General features: G+C 41.2%; 1 protein-coding gene across 7 annotated transcripts in view; it reads left to right on the top strand.

The window, feature by feature from the left end:
• FNDC3B (fibronectin type III domain containing 3B) overlaps positions 1-25,874 on the top strand; it is a 184,649-nt gene that overhangs the window by 66,465 nt on the left and 92,310 nt on the right. For all 7 annotated transcript variants that reach the window (XM_059855764.1, XM_059855765.1, XM_059855769.1 and 4 more), the window contains exon 4: positions 25,344-25,420. In XM_059855764.1, coding sequence (XP_059711747.1) covers positions 25,344-25,420 — 77 coding nt within the window. The remainder of the gene's footprint in view (positions 1-25,343; positions 25,421-25,874) is intronic.

Genomic DNA, 25,874 nt, shown 5'->3' with positions numbered 1-25,874 from the left:
CTTAGCAGATTATCTATTATGCTAAGGGTGATTTCAGTGTCATAGACCCTAGTCACTGCATTCAAAAAAAACATTACTTGTTTGTTTAGACTTGTGTCAAATGATTTTGATACCTGTGGGGATTCACCCTCCTGGTGAAGGGAGGTGAATTGTTTGTAATTGTTTCTATCCTTTATTTGTGGAAGTAAAAACTTACATACATTAGTTGTGTATGAAACAATTCTGTCTTCAGCAATCAGTTCAGTTGAATGAAAAGTTGATTCATGTGCAAGCTCTTTGATAATCAGTAATAATATTCATCCTTCTATAATAAAATTTTAGAAATATTACTAAAAGTGTTAAGGCTTCTTCTCCACTTCCTTTGTGTGTTAATGCTATTAATTTTCAGTCTTCAAATCTGCTTCCAACCTCAGGCTGTTGGTTGAGTTTTGTGACAGCACTGTGTAGAATTGTGTTCTCACTTTCCAATCTCTTTGGGTGAGTAGTGAAAATTAATCAGGTCATCTCTGTGGGGGGAGATAGTTTATAAAATTCTTAGAAACATTTTATGTCTGCTTAGGGTGAGTCCAAAACCAGCACATTTTGCCTGTGTGCCGGTGGACCCACTTGCCTGTCTGTGCCCTGGCAGTGTAGGAGATGCTGCAGACTGCTTCAAATTGGTCTTGTAGCTCTTCTTCTGTGAGCTTATGAAATCAAACATAAAACTGTGCCTTCACTGCACCTGTTTCACTGGGTGTGTTCTGTGGAATGACATATTGCAAAGGTATCTTAGCAGGCGGGTTCACGTTACCTGAAATCCGAGCTGATTATTAGATACTGCAAGACAAGCCAGGTTAAAGTATAATTTTAGCTGCTGCTGTAACAGTGAGTGACCCAGAAAGACTTCCTAAAATCTCAACCTCTTGGTGCTTTTCCATGTTGTCTTTGTAATCCTGCATGTAGCATTGTCTGTTTAGCTTTCATTTCTCTCATCATAGTTTTGATTTTGGGGCAGTGCATTTAATTTTTTTCAGTCTGCCCGTAGTATGGAATATATAGATTGCTATGAAAATAATGTCATGTTAATTAAAGCAAAAGGGGGCTTGAGTACCTATTGAACTCAAGTTTCTGAGACTTCAGGTTTTTCTCCTCCATGGAACACCTCTCCATGTAAGTAAGAATGTGCAAAATGTAATGTATTGGGCCTTTGAACAGCTTGAATATATGGATTATTTTGGTAAACCACGCTTGCAGACATTTCATGCCAAATCCAAACTAGGACCAGTCTATTTCCATTGCTCTCCAGTTAGACATCACACCCCCTGGCTGCTTCACTGGCTGGGAATGCAGAGCACAGTGGGCTGTACTGGTTGTGATGAGAGAATTGATCAGTTTCTGGTTCTCCACAAGACAATGCCCACTTGTGCCCAGAGCAGTTCCTCCCTTGATTTCTGTATTCTAACTTTCTTTGTACCTCACAGACCTTTTGAATATAATTTAGAGAGAAATTGTTTTGCCTGGTGTGATATTTGGGCACTAATCTCAAGGTGAGAGCTTGTGTGCAGCATGGGTGAGAGGTGGTGGAGCTCTTGGTCCCTCCTGGCACAGAGGGGACCACAGATGTTTCCCTTCCTGAGTGTACAATCAAATAATTTTAGAAAAAGGTGCTGGCACCATCTTCTTTCTGCCTGGGAGCAGTTCTGTAGTGACTGAGCCAACTTTATTCAAGAATACAGGTGAAATTGGTGCAGCTGGTGGCTGAGCAGGAGAGTGCTTTGTCATAGCAAGAAAGTCACTGGCACAAAAATTGTTCCTGGATCTCTTTCCAGTTAGGTCACTGGTCACAGTGGAAACCACAATACATGGAGTCTTTTCCACCAGTTAATAGCAATTGTGAGAATTAGTGCATGTTCAAGCTTTTATTAGTAGAGCAGAGCTTTCCACTTCATGTTCTCTGTTATTTTGCTGTGAAATGGAATCTCTTGATTTCAAAACCTTTCAGACCATCCTTATTTCACAATGTTTTATCTACAGCCACGTATCATTATTCCTGCAGTTACTTTTGCCCTGATGCTGAAATGATAGTGTTCAAGCATCCAAGGAATTCTAAACATGGAGTGGGGACAGTGCTAGGAAAAGCACTCTTGCCATGATTTTCTGTAAAAGCAAAAATTCCTTGGATATTTACATAATTGTCATAATAATTTGCATAAAATCTCTACTGAATTCTGAAATCAGCTTTTAAAATAAATGCAGAAATACCCTTTTATTTACCAAAGAGATGAGGTGTTTGGTAACCAATCTGCATTTACAAAAGGGCACTGAAGTGAGGCTGCTGAATATTTAATTTGCTTAATGTACAACTGCTACTGTTAATAGCTGTGACACAACTAAAAGCTTTGCTCATTCAAAAGGCAACAATTAATAAACAAGATTAATTCTTAAATAAATTATTTATTTACCAGAGGAAAAGCCTTTTGTTCTTTAAAAAAAATAGGTAGACAATTATCTGCTTGGTGGGTATATGCAGAAGCAAGTGGGTGCCTTCAAAAGGTGTTTGCATACTTATTTCCATTTTTATGAAGTAAAAGTGATTTAATATAAATAGAATTTAGGGGGAATAATTTAGCTTTAAATTATTTTCCTATATGAAAAGACACTTAAGTATTCCTTCCACTTGCAGGAAGTGTACTGCTGAGGAGGAGAGGGCTGAAAATTCAGCTGGGTAGGGGTGTTTTGTTTGGTTTGGTTTTTTGGTGGGTTTTTTTGTGCTTTTTTGGGGTGTTTTTGATGTTTGAAAAAAACATCATCAGTTCTAACTACTTTTTGTAGGCAGCTCCTTGGGTGATTTTATTGTTTGCATTTCTCCCCCTCCAAAGGTGCCTTTCCTGGGGGACTTTGGCAGGATGGAGACATCCCACCAAGATGCCATAAAACAGCACCTGGGGGGATTTTTGGCCCTTTGCAGGCAGCTTTGTCACAGAGGTGCCTCTGACATCCAGCAGCTCCTGGGATTTGCCTGTCTTCCCATGTCATGCTTTTACCAGGTTGCTTTGGAAATCTCCCTGCCGCTGCATGTGCAGGATTTCTGCAAATCACTCATTCTGTCCTATGTCTCAGGAAAAAGGAAACCTAACAGAAGGGGTTTATAATTAAAATTTGAATGGTTTTGACATGTTTTAAGTGTTCTTGCTGAGCAAAGTAACCATCCTTTATGGGGCTCTCCCAGCTGGAATAGGGGTGCACATGGATGTCACAGGTTAATGCAAACCAAGGACAGACAACTATTGGTAACTTCATACATTTTATGATTAAAAGAAATAGCGTGACCTTTTAAAAGAGCACTCTGGTGGAACTTGAGCTTAACAAAACCAAAAGTCATCATCTTGTGCCTAGTTGAAGAGACAAGAGAACCTTGAACTTGGCAAAACTGCTGATCAAAGACTCATTTCCAAATTTGTTTGAGCTGCGCTTGTCTCGTGACACTTGAGAAGGGGTTGGTTTGTTGGGGTGACTGGAAGTCTGAATGCCTGGTTTATTTAGTAACCACTGAACCAGTAAAAGATTCCCAGGAGTCAGATGGAGGGGATGACTCTTCTGGTGCAGCCTGTGTGTGCAGGGTGAACCTTGTACCTCTGGGGTGGGAACATATCCTTTGGAGAAGAAGATGCCTCAGTGCAGTCAGAACACTTTCCAAGCCTGGAGGAGGTTTTTTGTTTTTTAAATCCTGTGATCACTTAGAGCACCTCTTCTCCTGAAGTTAAGAGTCCTCACAGAATTATCATGGAAGAAAATTTTGAGAAGTTAAGTTGAGGGTTATTTATGCATTAGTCCACCACGATGAGCTTGCACTTTTTGTGTTGGAAACATTTCCAAGCATTAAGAAACTTGGGTATAGAAAAATGTATCTTTATGTACAGGACTAATTGAACAGATGTTAGTGGGATCAGTTTCAAGGTGGTTGGTTTTTCACATATTTTATGCCAACTCTTAAATCCTCTGGGTCTTCTTAGTCTGGTCTCTACCCCATCATGTGAAATCTCATTTATATTGTAGTACATAGCATTTGTGTATAACATTCGTGTTGTAGTTCAGACTTTTTTGGTTGATCCAGTTGTTGACGACTCCAATAACCAGTGAAGTATTTTTGGGGAATGAGAAATATTTGTGTGACAAGGCTCCTGGATGGAGGTTGTCAGCCTGTACCACATGGATGCCACTCCTGGTGGTGATCTCCTGCCACGTGCAAACTGCCTGGCTATCAGCTGTTACTTGTTGAGAGTTTTTTTATCATTTGGACCCTATTTGTTACTAAAATTGGTACATGGCCTGTAAGATTAGTTTTGATGATTTTATAGTACAAATTCCTTCAACATTTATAGAGCTGTGCCTGATTTACTGCAGCGTGGTCAGTCCCCAGATGGTAGAGCATGGTTCCCTAAAGCTCTGAAATTATCTGATTATAATGGTTTTAATGCTGATCATGAGTAGCACTGGTACAAAGTATCCAGCTATACTTTTGAGAGCTTAAAAAGATCTTTCTTAATAGGCTTTCTTACTGGCAGCCTTAAAATCAAATAAAGCAAAAACAATTTCACTGTTCAAAGACAAATGCAGGCTGGGTAATTTTTATCCAGTGGACTTCATTAAATAACTGTGTGCTGTTTGATCATATCAAAAGTGACCTGCCAGGTTTAGGAGCTCTTGCTAATGGCAGGAGTATATAGAGGCAATGCTTTCAGGAGAAAAGTTGCTTTGCCCACACTGTTTACCCTGCATCAGAGGAAAACTGAAAAGGCAGCAGGATTAAAGTTACAAAAATGAAATGTCTCAAAGATTCTTAGACTTTCCTTGCTACTCTGGTGCGTTCCTGTCTTTTTGTAGAAATAATTCACACAGTATTAGTAAGTGTTGAAACAAATTGTGGCAGAAGAAATTTCCAGGTGTTTTCTACCTGATATTCCTCACATTCTTTTCATGCCTGGTGGGTTCATAAGAAACTGTCTGCCATGGAGTAATTAACAGACTGTAACTCACTTAACAGACATGAGCAGGAACCTTGTACTGTGTAAACGTTCCTCATTATTATGGTATATTTCATGCTGTTTGCATGTCTTTGTTTTTTAATTCTTGTATTTTTTAAGAAGCCTTTGTAGGCAGAACTTTCCAGGCTTGTGTGCAGCATTAAAGCGTTTTCCTGCGGAATTAAATCACAGAATTATTTAGGTGAGGTGGATCTCCAAAGGCCATCCCCAAAGCCAAACAGAGCAGGTGTTCAGGGACTTGTTCAGCTGGGTCTTGAACATCTCCAAAGATGGGGATTCCACAGCCTCTTTGGGAAACCCATCATTTGATCACACTCATGGTGAATGAATTAAAGAAAAAAAAGTCCTCATTATATGTGATTGCAATTTCATGTGTTTGAGATTGTCTGTTGCCTCTCATCATAGTGCTGTGCACTTTGGAAAAGAGTCTGGCTCCATCTACTCCATATCTTCAGTAGTAATGGGTTTTCCTTTAGTTACAAAAGCTATTTTCTCCATCTGGACAAAAGCAGAATTGGTAGTTAAACCCCAGGCTGTATTTCCTTGAAGACCTTTCTGAAGTTACACATCACAAATTCCCAGCTTGCTGTTTTGAAGGTGGGGGTTGGAATGTGGGTGGTTTTCCATTCCAGTTACAGCTGATCTGCTTCTGTCCATAAATATTCAACAATTCCATTCAAGAATATTTTTAAAATGCTTTCCACTTAGCAGCATTATGCATTTTGTGTTCTCAGACTTTTAATTTGGCAAGTCAGATTTAGACACCTCCCCAGAATAGTTGGCAGGGCTGCAGATTAAATTAAGGTGTAATGACCTGGCAGAAGCTCCTGCTGTGTCCTGCTGGGGCATCTGCCCAGTGCCCATTGCATTTGGTAACTGATGGGTTCTCTGAGTTGTTCTGCCCCATGGACACTGGGATTCTGTGCTGTTGAAACCAGAAAGTGAATTGGGGGAGTTTCCAAAACTTCACCAAAGATCATGTGTTTTTCAAGAGTGGGCAGTTCTTTTAACCAAATGAAGTTAATTTATCATTTACAACTTAGATGGGGTGCAGTTCAGCCCCATGTGCCACCTGACAGTACTGGAATGATAAAACTAATCTAGAAAAACTTGGATGGATGCTTCAATGCCTCTGTGCAAAGGGAGCTCATGGACTTCTCCATCTAGCGCAGTGTTTCTACACTACCACTCTGTATTTTTAAGCTACACGCAGTCCATGTAATTCCATACTTGTGAGATCCTCTGTGTGCCTTTGTGGGTCGGTCAGGTTTCTAAAGTCTGAGAATTACATGTGTTCAGGATCTTGCTGGATCAAACTAATTGTATGTATTTATGTAAGTGATTGACAGGCTCACTTAGCGTGCTAAAAATAATGAGGCTCCCTCAATTTATTCAGCAGGAAACTTGATATTCCTTTTCAAAAGGAAGGCAATGCTGTTGTTTAAAAAAGAAATGTGATGGCATGTTATTACTTGTGGATATGCTGTTGTAAGTCTGAGTGGTGAGGCTTGCAGCAGCTCTCAGCAGATCACGTACCTTCTCATGCCTGAATAAAGGATGGATGTGCTGCCCTGGGTTCTGTGTTGGAATTCCCCCAAACAGATTTCATCTCCTCATTTCAAACAAGTTGTGTGGTGTCTTCTTTGAATATTGTTTTCCATTGTTCATTGTTAAACCTGCCTTCAAACCCAAAGCCTGTTTCATCTCAGAGGCAGATTGTCACCTCTGGGTGCCTGGGCCACACATCATTGGGTGGCTGTGATCCTGTGGCACAGGAGATGGTTTCCTTCCCTACCCTCTCTCTTCTTTTGGGGAGTATTGTATAGTTTGGATTTCTGAGCCGGTTTTGGAAACAGTTGGCTTTGAGATAGGGAAGATGATTTCAGTGTGTCTTTTTTAGCCAGGCACATGGTTTCTAGTCCTCAAAGATGAAGAACAGGCAGAGTTGAATCCTGTACTGAAATAAGGCTTCAGGTCTAATAACTTAGAATCTCCGTGGCCAAAAAATGATCACTTGGTGCTCAGACCTGTCTTCTTTCATGTGCAACTTATTTCTTAGCTAAAGTGCAGTAGCATCTAAATGCAGAGAATGGATAATTTAGGTGTTTGCATATGTGTCTGAATGCCTGGATTTGCCCTGGAGTAATTCTCAGTGTTCAGGTGTGTTAATAGAGGCTCAGTGTCTGGCCTAATTTAACATTTGAAGAAGAGGGGAGTAAAATGGGCTGGAAAAAATATAACAGAAAGAGAAGGAACTAGGTAACTTTGCCTGTGAGGCAGGCTGTTAATGTAGAATAATCTCAGGGCTTTTTTTCCCCCCCACCTTTTCCCTATTTCTGTGTAGTAGCCTGATGATAAAGGGCTTTTCCCAGAGTTATTTTCTGTTTGAGTTTAATGTCAGTGTGGAGATTAAAGATGTTTGTTTTCCATTGGCTTAGTAAGTCTAAATCCAGCCTTTGAAGTCAGGTCATTTGAGATTCTTTAGATGAAAAATCAACTCTTTATTTGGTAATCTACCCAACACCCTCAGATTTCAAGCTTAAATAAAATGCTGCCTTTGCTACAAATGATGTCAGTATTGCCTGAGGTTTGTTTAAGCAGAAAGCTGAAGTCAGCTTGAACAAAACTTGGCAAAAGTGGGATGTTTTATTCATGTGGATGATTTGAATAATGTCCCAGAGTTTCCATGGTATAATTTTGTTGCACTTAATGTTTAAAGAGACCCCCATCCCCTTCATTTAGGGAAAGCCCTTTGGTAGGGATTCATGTTTAGGCTTATGGTGAGTGGTGTATTATTGCTGTGTAAATACAGACTTTTTCCATCCGTACAAGCTCTCCTAACGTTTATGGAGCTCTGCTGAGGGCTGCAGGGCAGTACCTGAGAGACCTGAGTGGTGCTGCCAGCAGGCAGCCTTGGAAGCTGGGAGTCAAATGAAAAAAACATCCCATGAGTTTTCAGGGTTCCCACTTACCCTTTTTCTCCTGCCCCTCCTTTGCACAACACCTTCTGAAGCTTCAGAGAAGGATTTACCCCTCTTCATTGAGTGTGGCAAGGAGCTCATGGAAAGGTTATTCTCCAGCTGGGGTGTAGCAGAGTAAAAACTGTTCCTGCTTTCACTCTGTGCTTCTCCCCTCCTGAAATCCCAACAGACAAACAAAAAAACCATCTCCAGCCCAGCTGCTGACTGAAATGGGGTCAAACATCAAATTCAGAAGAGAAGGTGGGATCATGCTGGTGCAAGGACTTTGTCCCTTTGTAGTATTAGTGTGTTCAAGCAGGGCTGTTCTCGTGGATTTTCGTAGTTTTGAGGGTTTTTTCTCCATGAATCTATTTGAAGCAGGACATTTGATTAAGGATGTAGAAGTTGTCTCTCCATTAGGGCTGAGTTAATGAATTCTACCAGTTCAAAATAGCAATAGTTAAGATGGGGGACACGTCGGGCAGAGAAAAGCTAATTACTTCCATTGATTGCTTGGAGGCCTGGTGCTATGTGTCAGAGTCTCTGTTTTACAGAGACTTCTCAGCTTCCTGCAGCAGGAGCTGATGTTACAACCACAGATGGGGATGAAGCCCTGGCTCATTCCTGCAGGGCTGCAGCGAGATGAGCAGAGGAAAGGAGTGCAGACATGAACCTGCAATTCCCCTGCTCTCACCCCTGCCAGAATGGATGGCAGGAGGCTGGCGAGGGTGTGTGAGCATCTCTGTGCCCATCTGAGAGGCAGATGTGCTCAGAAGAGGCAGAATCTCTCTGTGCATTTCTGGGGAAGGCACCCACTGCTGGCTGCTGATACTGGATAAAAGCTGCAGTTTGCTGTTCCTTGGCCGAGGGTGTATTTTAGTTTTAATGTCCATTGCTGACTGCAGCCTGTTTGTCACTTGGTGATTGTGATCAGTTCCTTTAGAAACACTCAAATAGCCATAGCATTGGGAACCAGATGAGTATCCAAAGGCAGATTTGTAATATTGTCCAGAAGTTTAATCTCCTGAAGATACCGCGGAATTGCATTTAAGTGTGCTTCCTCCCCGTTTTCCAGCTTTGGAATATTTTTTGGATCCCAACCTAACTCTGAGTGGAGGGAGACAGCTTTTTTCTTGTGGAGCCCGTTGAGTTGTGAGTGGGGCACAAAGGGGTGTTTGTTCTGGCCAGGAGCTGATGGGCTGCGGGAGCCCTGACAAGGGCCCGCAGTGCTCCGCGCGCCGCGTCCCAGGAATGCTGCTGTTTGCCCAGGGGATGGCTGGGCTCACTGTCCAAACAGATCCCTGCCTGCCAACTGGGAACATATTGCAGTCTCTGTGAGGCACTCCATCACGGCTTGAATAGCTCCTCTTGTGCTCAGGCGCTCTGAATGCGAGAGAGAGAGAGAGAGAAATATTCCTTTCAGTCTTCTGCAATGTCAAAAAAAACCTTTAGTGACCGTATGAGAGCATTGCCTTCGTGCAGGGGTTCAGAAAGGGAAGGAAGTTAAGAAGAAGGGATGGGATTTTTACCATTTGTTGCTATATTTTTAGATTTAAACTTTTCTTCGTGTTAAAATGTTGCTGTGTCTGCTATTTCTTAGGGGGGGGAGGGAGAAAATTGTAAATGCACATTTTTAACACGCCACTCCGTTTGTTTTGAAAAAATGTTTGCTGTCACTAGCAAGTTCATCCAAGCTCTTTTCTAGGAGACTAATATAGAGCTTGTAAAATAATTCTTGTCATCTTCTAAGCCTTCAGCTGTAGTTTGTAAACATACTTGTGTTTTGGAAAATTACCATAGTAAGGCTTGATTCCACAGCAGCATGTGCATTAATTGATCCATTATCTGAGCTTATTTGGAGTCAAAGGATTTTATACAAGCTTTATTCTGTGCTTGTGATATTTGGTTGTAGATAACTTGATACGATTTTGGTGAATTGATCTGAAAATTGTAACGCATAGTGAAGTAACTTGAGGCTCTTTGCAGCATAAGCAAAATTTCTCCCTTGCTCCCTTCCCTCCCCCAAGCAGCGTTCTCCCATTCCTGAACTATATTTGTATCTAACTTAAATAAACATGGATTATAATTCCTTTAAGTGCAGTGCTCATCTATTTTTGTTTTCAGAATGCTTCACAAGCAATTTTGCAATTCCAAAGTGGGGGAACTTTTTACATGGAAGGAAAAGCTGTTGTGAAGACTGGAAATAAAAAATGCATTTTAAAACCAAGTGAAAAATTCTGATTTTTGCTCAGGACTTGACAGTGTGCACACATTATCTAAGAAATAACAAGAATGTGTTTGTTCTGGGACTTTTGTGTGCAGGAGAGGGAGGAAGGACTTCAGTGCTGTCACTGTTTCTATAGTGACAGCTCATTCTGCAGGCAGTATTGACACAAACTATAGTCAATCATTTATAGTGAGAAAACGTAAAGGAAAAAAACCCCAACCACTTAGGAGTGTTTATAAGCTCTTCACAGTATATTATAAATTGCATGTGGAAGTTATTCACTCTCTGAGGTTTGTGTAGTTTGCTGAACTATGAGATGCTGATAAAGTATCCGGATGTGGTGCACATTTTTATGAAATACCTGTAAATGGCTCTGGCTAATGGATTCAGTATGGTGTATTGCGTTGTAAAATATCTGTGAGTGCGTGATGGTAAGAAATTTATCTTAAAGCAGGCAAAGTTAAATTGCAACAGCAATTTTTACCAGATGTTCCCTTATCTTATATCATATATGTCTTGATAGTCAGAAGCCAAATTCTAAAGAAGAGCAACCTATAAGGAAGTGTTTAGTTATGGCCACATCCCACCAGAATCTCATTTGGACGTGACCTTTGTAGGAAGAATAGGCTAAGCTTGAATCCCGAGCATGCCAGGGTAGGAATTATCCCAGAGATGTTGCACCACCAGCAGACAAAGGATCAGGCTGGTGGGCTCCAGCTGTGGCTGCTGCCTTGCCTGGCTGTGATACCAGCTGTAAAGACTGTGGTACCACATGCTGTGCCAAACTGTAAGCTTCTCTGTCTGACATACAAAAGCATAATGTGTTTTTACCAGAAGACTTGAAGCTGGGGCAGTGCAGCCCAGACTAACCCCCAGTTGGCCACAGGTTTGCCCTAGTAGGTGCAGGAAGATCCTGAAAGCATCTTCAGCTTGTCGAGTCTTTTTGGATTCTTGGTGGATAGTGGGAGAGATGCCATGGCTGCTACTGAATGTCACTTGAAAAGCCTGCTCAGTTCTCATCAGAGTGGCACTGGAGTTTTCCGTGAAATATAATTTAATTTTGGTAAATTTTGTTTTTTCTATAGGAAAAGCTCAGTTGGAGAATGATTTCAGAATGCTTGGAAGTTGCTGTGTACTGATTTGGCATAGTGATATCCCTGGGTTTGGAGGAATGTTGGAAAAGTGAACATTTTGCTGTGCTTCCAGTCACTGTAAACATTTTTCTAAGTGGATCGTTGTGAGGCGTTTTGCATTCTCTGGGATTTCACTTAGGAATGGAATAGATGAAAATTACCTATGACTACAAATTTATGGGTTAAATTTCACTGTTCTTAATTTTTTCAGAATTTTAACCTTTATGACAGCATAAATGTTTACTATAAATTTGACAGTAATTTTCAGAATTAGTTCATGTATTACAAGTATGTGCATAACTGTGCACAGACCTATAGAAATTAGAGAAAGAAAGGAGGGGAATATCTGAAACAGGTGGTGTGGAACAATATTTCTATTGCACTGACACAGCAAAGTTTTTAGAAAAGCTATTTTCCCTAATGCAAAAGATATTGATTTAATGTAACTCAGATGTAGGGCAGAATGTGAAGTGACAACCCACATTTTTCAGAGAATTTTTTGTTCTTTTTTTTCACCGTGGCTCTGTTATGACTTATTGAATCTTAGCTATTGAGGGAGGGTGATTTAGTAGTTAGAGAGCTGAGCATCACTACAATTTATTTATTTCCCTAATTCTTTCTCTTGCTGCCTAATAGTTTCTCTTCTTTGCTGTGCTCTCCTATAAAGGGAATATTAGAGCTTTCAAGGTGATGTGTGATGGAGTTTAGAGGTGCTTTCATGCTGTTTTGTGCCAGGGATAATTTTTGATGTTCAGCTTTCTCTTGGCAAATAAATGTGACTGATTGTGTTGTACCAGGCTGCTCATGTCTGGAGTTCAGCAGAAAATATGTAGTGTCTTATGTTAAATTCTCTGGTGGACAGTGTAGTTTCCTACAAACCAAAGACTCATTTGCCTACCAAGGCTGGGGTAACGTGGACAGAAAATGCAGTGTCAAGAGCATGATAGAGAAGAGTGTGCACAGAAAGAAGCAGAAAGAAAAGGAGATGAGAAGCTCATGGTCAAAACTTGAACTCCTTGAGTTGGAAAAAATCACCCTATTAGTCTTTAGGGATGCTGCAAATAAAGACAAGAAGCTTGTTGGAGAAATACATCTCTGTGGCATGAAGTAGTTTTTTCTGAGTGCATCATCTTTCTTGGCCTGCTCCCCATTGCTAGGTCTGAACTAAAAGCACAGCAGACTTAGAAATCAGATAGATGTTGAGTAAAAGTGCTCTGAGTTTAGCATAATGAAATGAACCTGTTAAGCACTCTCAGAAAATAGAGCAACCAATGCATTAGGTATGTTTCTCCAAAATGCTTTTTTTCTGATATTTTCCAGCTCAGTTGCAGAACATTATTGCAATCTTGACATCACAGAGGCTTGTAGTAATCAAGGCAGTCTTTAACCAGAAAGGTTGGTCAGTGTTAATTTCTGGACTTGCAAAGAAAAGAACAGTGATACTGCCTTTTTATATTTTCCAGTGATACTAATTTCTCTAGATGATTTTCTTCTCAGCCAAACCTTCTGATGCGTGCAGATTTCAGTAACTTCTTGATGGGCAACTGCATGAGCAAATTCAGGGGAAAACAGTTGAGTCACGAGCCTGAGCCCCATGAGAATAGATCAGAAGCCAGCATGATGCAGTGTTACAGAAACAGGGCTTTCTTCGAGCCGTGGAGACTCTGAGTCACCAGGACAAATTGTTTTTGTTATTTTATTTTTTTTTAATTGTGTGCTGGGAGGGCTAATGCACAAACTCGTATGACCCAGTGAGTTGTTTTGCTGTCTGTTTGATTCTGTTGGATGTGCAGCAACTCTGACTCCAGGTATTGCTGTTCCTTCATCAGCACTGCAGCACTGCCTGGTCACTGAAATGGTTTAGAAACAAATAAATGTTGTTCACTGCTTGAGTGGAAGTGAGAAGAAGCAAAAGGAAGAGCACACCTGTGGAATCTTCCCTCTTTTGAGAGTGGGAAGATTCCAACCCTCTTTGGTTTGCTCAAGTTGCACAGTTATGGGGCCTTAGAAACACCATTCAAACTTGAGAGGTTTTGAAGAGAATTTATGGTTTTTGCCTACATCAAAGGTGGATAGTTGTTCAGGTGCAGAAATGCTATGAAGAAGGATTTTCTTTAATTTTTTAAAAATTGCTTAAAAATAAATGAACTGAAACAAGGTGGGTGAGAGTTGTGTTTCAATCTGTCAGTTTATCCCAACCCTGGAAGTGTTCAAGGCCAGGTTGGATGGGACCTGGAGCAACTGGATCTAGTGGAAGCTGTCCCTGCCCATGGCAGGGGGTGGAACTGGATGAGCTTTAAAGGTCCCTTCCATCCCAAACCATTATGTGATTCTTAGATTAAATTAAGGCTGCTGTGCTCCCCATTTCTGTCAGGGCACACACAGTCCTTGCACTTGTTTGCACATGCAAACCACAATGACCAAAGATATGGTTTAGAATTCTACCTTTTGAAAATGGTAGCATTATATTTTAAATAACACACTACCCATATTTTCTTAGCTGCCACTTCCCCTCCCTTCCCATTGGACTCTTCACTTCCTTTACTCTGAGATGTTAGATCCCAACAATAGAGCTGAAGCAGAAATTCAAATAATTCAGAGGACAGTTTCTCAACCTGAGGTTGTTAAGAGGAAATCAAGAGCATTCCTTGAATAGCTGCGAAGTGGCTAAATCCCTTCTGCCCAGCCCCACTCCTCTCTGCAAATTCCAGGCCCTGCGGGTGGAGTTGTCATGGAGGGCTCCTCTGCTGTTGGGTAATCCCTCTGCCAGCCCCCTCAGTTTGGGAAGGGCCCCAAAAATGGGATTATTCCACCAGAACTGAGCCCATGGAGCCTCCTGAGTGGGGGCAGCCCCCGGCAAGGCACGGCTGTTCTTCCTCTGCAGGGACGGAGCCGCCAAAGACCTGGGAATGCTGAAAGAAAAACCTTTCACTTGCTTGTTTGAAAACTTTTTAATAAGCTCTGAAGAGTGATGGCCAGTTGAAATGCTCACTCCCTGGAGGACAGGGGGCTTTTAATCTCTATCAAGCTGCATGATGGATGTTTTGGGTAGTAAATTAGTTTTGCAGTTGCTGTAGCCAATGAGAAACTCCATTTATTGCACCTGAAAATTCAGAGTGTTTCAAACGTGCTATGGAAAAACTGTCTTGGAACTGTTCTGGTTAGAAGTGTTATTTGAATAATTAGAATAATTTGCTTAATTACTTGATATTTGGTTCTCATTGACAATTAATTTATTTAGAAAGGGCAGAGTCTCACTCTCCCACTACATCATGCTGTGTGCTAGGATTTTTTATCTGGGGACATGGGAAAACAAGAATTTATGGCTTATTTTTTGAAGGATGCAATGCTGTCAGTAGCCCAGAGGCATGTTTTAAACACAACTCAACTAAAGTGCTCTGTGCAAAGGCTCAGCTTAGAAATATGAGAGATGAAGTGAAAACGAGGGGAGGATGACAGGGCCCTTCAAGCATAACCTGGTGACTCACAGCCTTCCTCCTCACCTTGAGTGTTTATAAATGAGAGCAGGATGTGAAAAAGTGAGTTAGTGCCTTTCTGGGAGAGCTGAGGAAGAGTCTGCTGGGGTCAGAGCTGTGAGGAGGAGCCAGAGTCAGCATAACCAGCTTCCTGAGCCTCGCTGGGGCTCAGGTGGCTCTCAGGTGAGATTTGAGCACCTCCCTTTGGGCCTGGCATTACTGCAGGATGTTCAGGGACCAGCAGCCAAGAGAATTGAGGCTCTGTGAACACAAGCTGTGGGAAAAGCTTGGAAAATGGGTTTTGTTGGGGCTAGGGAAGGGCAGGCTTGAAGGAGATGGGGCAGTGGAGGGGTTTCAGGAAAGGCTGTTGGAATGGAAATAACAGAAGGCTCCTCTGTTACAAGAAGAGAGTGAAGAAGCAAAAGTGTTAAAGGAAAGAAGTGCAAGTTTGTTTCAGTGCAAAGGCAGGTAGACAGTGGGAGACACAGGTGGGGATTTCATGGAGCTTCAGTCACTGGGGATGCTGAAGAGGCAGCATCAGTCAGAGGAGGCTCAGGTGGAGCTGGTGCTCCAGCAGCTCCCAGTTTCAGGGAAATACTTGGCTGCTACACTCTGTGATCTGGGAGAACAATGCTCTGGTTGAGACTTTTCCATTGTAGAAGCAGCATCTAGTTTTGTAGTTCTTAATGGAAATTAAATTGTGAAACCCCTGTGAAGGAAGGAGGAGATGGCTCTGTCTCTCATTCACAAACCTCACCTGGGAAAGTCCTGGGCTCACCAACAGCATCTCCAAGCCCTGTGCTGAACATTATACTTTACATTTTAGCTTGTGGTTTTTTCTGCCTCAGTTCTAGTGTAAGGGCAGTACTGTAATAAGACTCCCAAGAGAGGGACACAGAATATTAATATATAGTTAAAATTTGGTTTTAATACTTACTGAATATATATGCATGAATGAAAAATATGTATATGTTATGTATGTATGAAATGTGCTTTTACTCCAGGGAGATGGCAGTTCACCACAGCCTCACAAAATAGCCCAACACCTACCTGAGAACCACCAGTGTTGATGATTCTCATTCCCTCCCCACCCTCACACGATAGAGAGGGCTTGTTTGTGACAGGTGGATATTAATTGCTGTGTTTTTGATGAGCACATTCAAACAGAGTTTTTCAGATGATTCACTGAAGTTCAGGATCCAAACATGTCACAAACAGAACTCGTCAGCCCTGTGATGGTGATGGCTGGCACTGTGGGGAGGGAGGGCTGGAGGTTTGGTTTAGTTCAGTTTCCACTGGCTGGCTGATGTTCCTCCCTGTGGGTGGACAGGTGAAGAACAGCCATCACCTAATTGCTGCCTTGTTTGGGGCAGGTGGAAGGGAACGTTCTGTGTAACTTCATTGTTGGCCAGGTTTGGGTCTGTTGCCGACTGTACAGTCCTTCTGGTGTTGCCATGGGAATGAAATAATTATATTGTGAATAACTGGAGCATTTTCTTCTACTCTTGCAGGAAAGTGGTCTTGTATAATTATTGCTGCCTTTGATGGAGGTTGTGCTCAGAGCTGACTGTTCAGTATTTGTATAAACCTGTTGCAGAGAACAAAACTTTCTGCAAGTGAATGCCCTTTTATAAATGTGGCTGAAGGCTAACACACACACACACACACACACACACACACACACACACACACACACACACACACACACACACACTCCCCAAAAAGCATTTATATCACTAGAATGTGTTGAAGAGCTGTCTCAAAATTTAAAAAGGAAAAAAACATTTTTAGTGATGTTCTCATGGTTTGTTGTTTGCCTTTAAGGTGAATAGTGTCAAATTGTATGCAAATGGAAATGCTGCTGATAACTGGTGAAGAAATAAAATAATTCTCATTTCAGGACATCTGTTTCCCTTGAAACTGAGTTCTGCTTAAAAGTTAGTCCACTGGTTATATAGGTCTGGTGGGAAGCTGATCTGGAGGGTCCTAATCCTCCTTTAGTTGTTCATAGCTTCAGCAGTGTAAAAACTTCATAAATGAGGTTTTTTTAATGCTAAAGCGGAGCCTGATGCTGACAGAGATCTCCCATCATTTGTGTGGCTTGGCAGAAGTTACTTGATGGGTTTTCCCAATTTCTGAGTTCAGCTTTATGGTCTTGTTTTCTCTCCTGCAGTCTCATGCAGGGGCTAGGCTTGCAGTTTTCTGTGCAAAGTCTCTTCTTCTCTCCCACATTTCTTGTAGTGCTCTTCTCTCTGTTCATCCATGGACATTCTGGCATATTTCTGTCATAAAACAAAGGGTTATGCAAAGGAAAAAGAAGTTGGTACATATGAGGAAGACTTACTTTTTTTTCCAAAACAGAGTATTTTTTCTGCGACACCCTACAATTTTTTTGCAGTCTGAAGTTTTACTCAGGCTTAAGTATTGCTTTATGACCTAAATCCTATTCTGGGTTTGTGTCCAGTTGTGTTCCCACAAACTTCCTGTGTGACCCTGCATCAGGCATTTCATTAGTTTGTCCCACAGTTTCACTTGTGAAGCGAGGGGAATAACAACCCTGCTCCAGCCAGATGTTCTGGGGATGGATTCGTGAGTCCTCGTGGGGTAACGCGGTGCTGGGTCACAGAAACACTTTTGTGCTCCTGCCTCAGATGTCATCTTGGGCTAGTATTCCTCACGAAATGAATGTCTCTCCAGTTTCAGGTTATTGTGTTGTGGCTTGTGTGCTAATGGATTCATTTCAGATGTTTTTAAGTAGTTGGTTGTTCTCTTTGTTTCCAAAGTAGTCCTAATTTATTTAACAGTATTTGCCATTCAAGTCAACTGATTTTAGACAGATGTTTGTCTCTTGTGTTTCAGTCTAGACATTTATGATTTACAATCTGTAGCCCATCTGGTGAATTGCCATGGGAATATGCTTATTTTCAATGCTTGAAGTATTGCAACATACTCTTTGCAAGTGTTTTTGCAGTAGCGACTGGTGAGCCAACCATCAGAAAGGGTTTATTTTAGCAAAAGACTCTGACTTGTTTGTTCACATTAGGACAGGAAAATACTCCATTTCTGTTCAAAAAAACCCAACAACAAAAAATGTTCCACTCCAAAATGTTGCCTGTAAGTTGAAACTCTAGAGTGATAGATATATGGGTCAAGTTTAAAAAAGAAACAAAACCCACCTGAGGAACAGCAAGAGACCTGAGGAATCCCCCTTGTCCAGCTCCATTCTCTGTGGCTGAACAAGTTTACTTGTCTAACCTTTTTGAAAGACTTTAATGAGCTTTAGATTGCCCAAGTTTCTCATGGTGTGTAAATTTAAATGTCATCACTGCAGAATGTGGTCACTGATGTTTTGTTACTGCTGTAGGGCTGCTGTATGCTCTGGGACTGGGTCCTTGTCCCCAGGTGCTCTCTCCTTCCCTTCCAGCCCCATGGCAGGAGGAGAAGCTGTGGATGCACCAGGAGAGGATATGCCAGGCTGCTAAACAGCCTGTTGGCCTTGTCTGGGCTCTTGTTAAATTAGTGAATTGTGGTGAGCCCCAAAACCAAGGTGCAGGATGGCAGGTGAGGAGCAGGACAGCTCTTTATGCTCTCAGCATGAGTATCTCCAAATTCAAACCACTTCAAAAACAAATGTTTAATGCTTGAAAAGTTACTAATTCATAATTCTGGGGTGGACAGAAGTGAGCATTTACCCTGAGTTCCTCTCAGAATTTGGCTGGAATAGTGCTGCAGTGTGACTGCTGTAGTACTGTGGTAGCTTTGGACAGGGCATGTTTGGGGCAACTGATAGCTTTTAGTTAATTTCCTGTTTTTACAGGTTACTGCATTATTTCTACAATCTGCCCCAAACCAGAATGCAACATCTGGGAGACACACATTGCAAACCAGCACCCTGCTGAGGAGGAATCTTGTGGTTCTGACATGAAAGCGTGGGGTGCTGTTGTTTAACTCCAGGTTGGAGGTGCTCGAGCCTCTTGCTGTGTGCAGCAGGTCAAGCAGCAAACACTGGCCAGGGGCTTCTAGGAGGTTCTGGTGTAAACAGCAAAGGTGCTGTTGTGTAAATAAGCCAGAAGATGCTCCAGGAGCTGTCTGCTGGATGCATTTGGCACGGATTTCTGAGCAGTTTGATTGGATGTTGGGATGAGTGAGTCTGTCTGCAAAATGTTTGATGTTGAAAGCATCAGTCAAACCCAGACTGGAGCGTGGCTGGTGCTGTCGGGTCTGTGGCTGCAGAGTCCAAGGGCTGAACGTGTCATTCCAGTGTTTGGGGTTTGCAGTTTGGTCTTAATAACAATTGTGCACTGGAACTCCGAGACACCAATATGTTTTTTATAACATGCTTCGGTTTGGCATCTTATTTTTAATTATATTTATGGCAAATCAACTTGACAGTCTGTGAGAGTGAGTAAAGAGCTGTTGTATTTGTAGTCCTGGGATTTAGAAAAAAGCATTAAGTGGTCATAGAAGTCACAAGGAGTTCAAGAAGTGTGTATTACCTACATCAAAAGTGCTTCAGTCTCCACTGTCAAACCCTGTGTGTGCACGTACAGAGGTGACTGTGCTCAGTGATTAAGCCATGCACCTGCAGGGTTTCTCAGGCTGATTTTTCTTTTCCCTTTTAGCTGTTCTGTTTGCATTTAAACAGTCATTTGTTGCGGGATCCAAGATAATTTGAAATTCATGGAGCCATTTCTGTTAAACTTGAGGGTTTTGGTGATGTTTCTGAACTTTCCAAAGGTGAAGGAATCACTTCACTACCAAACTGTGATCTCAATAGAAAATAAGCAATTGAGGTGCCAGAATGTGAATGGGCATGTGGTAGGCATCCTTTTATTCACATCTTGGTGTGTAGATGAGGTCATCTTGACATTATTGACAAATCTGTAGAGATCAGCAGGATAAAACTCTGCCTGCTGCCTATCTCAGGCATGAGCTGGTGCCATTGGGATGCCCAAGTGTTAGACATGTTTCTTAGCATTTATCAAAGCACAGGTAACATTATTTTAGCATCTTTGACTACCCTGCCATTGGCAGATTGAATGCAGCATGAATGGGGCTTTTTTCTGCCATTTCAGACTTCTCCAAAGGTGTTTTTTTAAAGCTGTCAACCCTTCAAGCACTTAATATTGTTAAAGCTACTCTTTTACTCTCTAATCCTGAGCTGTTTGAATCTACAAATTCACACTGATCTAAGGATAAAGTATTTAGCAGCAGATTTAAGGCCCTGTGTCCTGGGAACTTGAGTAGACACCTGGGAGTTGACTCTGCCTTGTGCTGTACATGAGCAGAGTTAAGTTAGTGGCCAAATTAGCTCTTGTCCAGGCGAGCATGCAGTTCAAAATTGTGGTGATACTGGTATGTGAAAGCTCTTTACATCCCGTTTTAAAGGTTTTCCTCAAATGCTCTGATATGCTCATGTTGGCTGGTGCTAACTAAGAGTTCTAGGCTGTGACCAAAAGGCTGGGAAGAATGCTCACCACAGCTCTGCTGCAGAGCAAAGAAGATGAATGGAAGGATCCGGGGTTGTTTTGTTTTTTGGGGTTTTTTGGTTTGTTTTTTTTTTTTTTCTTTTTTCTTTTTCTTTTTTTTCTTTTTTTTTTTCTTTTTTTCTTTTCCTTGTCATCACCTTGTTTAGTCCGTTAGCTGCTTTGAGAATAACCAAGTGGAGGGAGAAGACACGTGTGCCTGACAGGGAGCCTGTTTGTGCTTGTTTCATTGAGGAAATTGTTCCGGAACAGCTGCTCATCCATGTGAAAATGCAAACCCTTGGGTCCCAGCCAAGGTCAGCAAGCCCTGGGTCATTTGTTTTAGCGAAGCAGACCAATTTGCCCTTAATTATCTCTCCTTTTCATTCTCTTACACCTTTTGCTCCATAAATTTACTTCCTGAGAAGTGCCACATGTGAAAGATGGGATACCAGTTTTGTTTAGGATGAGGAAGAGGCAGAATAATTTTTCATGGGTTAATTTTAACTGTTGAGCTTTATAAAATTTAAGGCATTTACCTCCCTGGATTTAATTTTTCACTCAGCTGGTTCAGTAAGTTCTTGTTATTAAAATGTACAGGATTCTTAACTTGCAAACTCAAATTGCAAAATCCCTAAATTTCATATTGTTTCTCTGCTAGTGCAGGTATTGTGGTATGAAATGGTAAATTGGCATTTGTTTGCTGGAAACAGGGCTGAGAAATTCCTGAACTTCAGGAAACTTCCAGTAACTCCTCTCAGAATGGGAACTTAATAACAAAGCCTTGTAGAGTTTGGTAATTGCAAAACAGTCACTAGAAATTCTGTGTCAAACATATGCCCATGTGCTGGAGCTGGATGTGAAAAATATTCTACAGGGGACGTAAGAAAAGCAGTGCTCTCTAAGCACTGATGATAATGGTGTAGTAAAATTACTTCTTTGTCCTATAATGTTATGTGGAAGGAGAGAAATAGGAAAGAAGCTGGAGAAACTGAAATGCCAGATTCTGGCTTCTGTAATTTAAGGAAGGAAAACTGATTAAAGTGATCTTTAATGCATGCATTAAAGGTCAGTAGGGAACAAGGAAAAAAGCTTACTTACTCCAAAACTGGTTTTGTACAAGAATTTTGAATGTGTCATGGGTCGCAGCCCAGGCTATAATTAGCCTGAAAATCTTGGGACAGAAGTTTCTTAAGTACATGGTGACATTATTCCAGAAGGAATAAAAATGACCAGAACTGTCAGTCTCTGCTTGACAGGAATGTCCTGTTGCCAGGGCAAGGGGGAGGCAGAGGTGGAAGGGAGCCCTGTTTTGATGTGCAGTAAAATCACCCAATAAAACATGGCACAAGAAGGAAGAGAATGGTTGTTGTTTTTATTTTTGTTAGACTGAGTGTGCAGGTGTTTTTTTGAAAGGCAATAGATTTGCAAAACCTTGCTGGTTATTTGAAATGGTTAAAATAATCAGCTTTAATGCCATCAGAGGGGTGACAGAGCAGCACAAGTAAATAGGTGTTTGGAAAGAGGAGGAGAGGCTCAGACTGGGGTGTCAAGGTGTTCATTAGTTCTGCCACTGTATGAGACTGAGTTGCTTCTTTTACTTATTCAATGTTTTATTCTGTTTAGTATTAACATGTTGGAAATAGGAAAACGGTGCTCTGCCAGCTGGGGACAAGTGGGGTCTGTCCCCTGCCTGCTGAGGTGGACATTGGTGCCTCCAGCCTGGTGGCTTCTGCTTTTCTCTTCTTCCAGAGGAGGGGGAATAATTTCCTTGCACCTGCATTTTGGACAGGGCAGCCCTCCAGGAGCCAGAGGAGATGTGCTTCATTCCTGGGAAGGGAGCTCGGGGTGGAATTTGGCCACTGGCTTTGTCAGCAGAGGTGGCCAAGCACTGCTGGCTGAGTTTCGTGAGGAGCTCAGCAGACAATCTGCATTTGTTAACAGGTTTGCAAAGTACTCCAGCAAGCTCACTTCAGTGTGCAGCATCTCTGATAGAATGGAAGGACCTTTTCTCCTTTATTTTCCTTTAAAGTAAACTTTGTATTGAGCCACAAGCTTCAATTAAAACTTGCAAAGTTGTGATTCCCAAGAGTATAAAGTACTTACATCCAACCTGTGATTGCAAGCAGCTGAGGAACATCCTCCTCTAAAGTTCTGCTTTTTTACAGGTTAAAACTATTTGAAATAATCAAAAAACCCCAAAAAACCAACCAAACAATGCTCAAGCCAAAGAAAATGTGGTTTTGTTTTAGTGTTAATTAGGAAGTGGTTGGACAACAAGAAGAATCTTCAATAATTGTTGAGACTCATTGAGCTGTGGAGGTGGGGGTCTTTATTTTGCTACCACTTGAAGTTGTTTTGATACCATTGATGAGAGGAATGCAATAATGTGTGCTAAAGTCATTTGGCTAACCCTGAAATCAAAGCAGTGGAAACAAAATCTAGCTGCAAATCACCAGGCTGTCAGTCTTTTAAAAACCTGTTATCCAAATGACTTTAACAGTTTGTGGGTCATATGCAAGGTTAAGACTCATCTTGCACGGTGCACGTTTTGATGATAAAACACAATATTCCTTTTTTTTTATTGGAGTGGAAGTGTTACAGTCAACAGTTTCAGTGTGGGAGTTTGATTTCTTCCTGCAAGTAGATCACTACTCCATATGAGCAGTTGGCACAAGGTTTGGAAGGACAGATATGAAGTATGCTGTGCTGCTTTTTTTTTGTATATATATATCTGCTCTCTGTGTAGAAACTCCAAAGCTGTTCCATTTTAAGTTTATTTCCAAGTCAGAATAGCTATTTTTGAGAACAGCTAGCCAATACAGAAGTTTTGGTGAGGGGCTGAAACAGGTTATACACAAAGCTTCATTTTACTGAGCAACATCTACATGTAATATTTAAATTATTGTCTATTTAAATGGTAAATTCAGGATTTTAAAATATATATCAACAGTTTTTTTCAGTTTTTTGAGTTTGAGAAATCACTGACAAGGAATGTGTTGCATAACTGTTAACTATTCATTTTACATATTTTCAAGCAAGTTCTGTCCTGAAAAACTGAACAGCTCTTGAGATAATCCAGTGTGGATTAAATCCTGAAAAAAGCATAATTGCATGTTCACAAAATCAGCCTTTACCTTTTATGAACTGTCCAGCTTACTGTGGAGCAAAACTTGTCACTGTGTACAGAGCAAAGTGGATTCAGAGAGAAATAAAAAAACTCAAAAGAAGTTTGATGAGGGGTTTTTTTGATTGGGAAAACATGTTTATTCGAACAGTTTTTTGTTTTCAACCAATTGTCACTTTATATTTTTGATGGATTTAAATAAAGCCATTTAGATGGCAGCTCCTTCCCAATAATCATATACTGCTCAGGCTGAATTTTTTCCATTGACACTAAAATTGTTGGCTGTCTGTGGAAACAAATACTGTTGTGAGGGTCATGGGGTAAGAGAGAAATCCATATGAGCTGAATAATAAGTAATAACTTTTTTCCCCTTACTGGGCCTGTAGTGTAGGTAAATTTCCCCACATAGTTAAGTGTAGGAAAGCATGAAGTCCAGCAAAATCAGATCCAAAATATTTAAGCTTCAGAGTTCCCATTTGCCTTGTATGCTTGATGATGGTTTACCATATTTCAAACGTAGATGTGATTAGCAAAAGCTGCAGGGGCTGGTTAGACTGTAAATAACTGGATAGAGAAACCAAACCAGGATAAGAGGGGGTAAAAATAACTCAGATGGATTCCTGCGTGTAACTTGGATTTTGGGAGGAGGGAAGTTCTGCTGATGGTACCAGAAGCAGCAGGAATATAAAAGTGCAGATGGAGAGGGAATGACTGCTAATTTAATGTGGACTGGTTTTGCTGATACCAGACAACAGACTGTGACTCAGTTTGTTGTTGGAGGTTTCATTAGATGAGTCTAAATTTTAGGAGCAGTCACTCCTACAGGCCATTGCATCCCATCTGTGCCTGAAGTGCTTCATATGTTTTAGTGTTCAGCTTCCTTCCCTAGAATGTGATATGGTTTGGAGATGTTGGATGGCTTCTCCATCAGAGAAGGTGATGGAGTTTCCTTTTGTGTTGTCAGTCAAAGCTGAAATTCAGTTTGCAGTGTCAAGGAGCAGGGTCCTGCTGAGCTCCTCTCAAGAGTTTGACCATGGGGGCAAATGGGCTAATTAACAGTTCAGTGTCAGATTTTAATATGTAATAAGGAAGGAATGAAATTAATTTTTCTTTTCCAAGCAGTAAACTCTGATTGCAAACATCTGTCTGATGTTTGGGGGTTCGTTTTACTGACTGCTCCGTGTGATGTTCCCGAAGTTAATGGATGAATCAGTCAGCAGCTGAGAGAACTATTTCCATTTTATCTAGACACTTTCTTTTAGCTGTGAGGCTCCATTTCCAGAAGCACAGTGGTTATGGCACTTGCTTTGTTGTACTTGTACTCAGTGCCTCAAAATGGAACTTGCATGTTCAGGGCTGGATTTCAGAGTGGAAACCATAAGCTTCTTGCTTGTATAACCACATTCCAAGGTTAGTCTGAATAGCTGAGATAATGAATTTGGTCTTTGTGCATTCTTAAATAGATAGATAGTTTTTCACATATGTGACTTTTCTTTTTTTTTGCTACAATTGGACGCTTTCCTTGGGAGCTGCCTAATTCCAGGCTACACAGTTTCTGCTTTGTTCCCTGCTCCTATGTCTTTGACAAGAATAACTTAAACAGAGTTCAATATAGGAATTGTGGGCTGCTAAAGAACATATTGTGTTACTGCTTAATGCTGTATAAGTTGATCAGTGGGTAATATAAAGTCTGTGTTCTAGCTGTTTTATGATGAAAATATTATTTCAGCAGAATATATGGTAAAGTCATTGAACAATGATCTTATTCTCAGAATGATGGCACAAGGCATTTTCCATATACCAGAAATTAGTGGAGCTGCTCATTTTGTTATTGCAGGCTTCAAAAGTAAAGCTATTTTTAACCTTTTCTAAGCCATTATGCTATTTTTTTAACTGAAAAAACTGATATCTTATTTCTCTCTTTCTGTTAGGACCAGCAGAGGTTCCCATGATGTCACCCAATGGATCCATTCCCCCTATTCATGTGCCTCCCGGTTATATCTCACAGGTATGCTTCTTGAAGAATTAAAACTTTTATTAACAAAATCAGAAGAATTTTAAAATGTAAAAGCAAAAGCATTGATCCACGTAGAGAAGTCTACTTGGTTGAAGTTTTAATTTAGATGTTTTAATGGAAATGTTAATACACATCTTCGTGCATCGTGTACTTGACTGATAGTACACCCACGTTTGCACAAGTGACCAGGGTTTTGCACATTCACACCCTGGTATTTGGAGTAGATTTGGGGTTTGGGCACCTGCAAAAGCTCTGCACACAGACTGAGCCTCTAAATGCAGCTTGGATTGTTTGTGAGAGGGGGAGAAGTCCTTGATGTTGGCTAATACCTCAAGTTCTTGTGTGACAGTCAGAAGGGGTAGGAGACTGGAAGTGAGAGAAGGAGCCACTGTAGCTATAAAATATGCAGCTGACCCTTGCTATCTTCCCAGCAGAAATCCTGCAG

The sequence above is a fragment of the Haemorhous mexicanus genome, chromosome 10 (assembly GCF_027477595.1).
Source record: "Haemorhous mexicanus isolate bHaeMex1 chromosome 10, bHaeMex1.pri, whole genome shotgun sequence".
NCBI classification, from domain to species: Eukaryota; Metazoa; Chordata; class Aves; order Passeriformes; family Fringillidae; genus Haemorhous; species Haemorhous mexicanus.
Note: the sequence above shows the minus strand (reverse complement) of the source record. Positions and strands in the feature narration are given on the sequence as shown.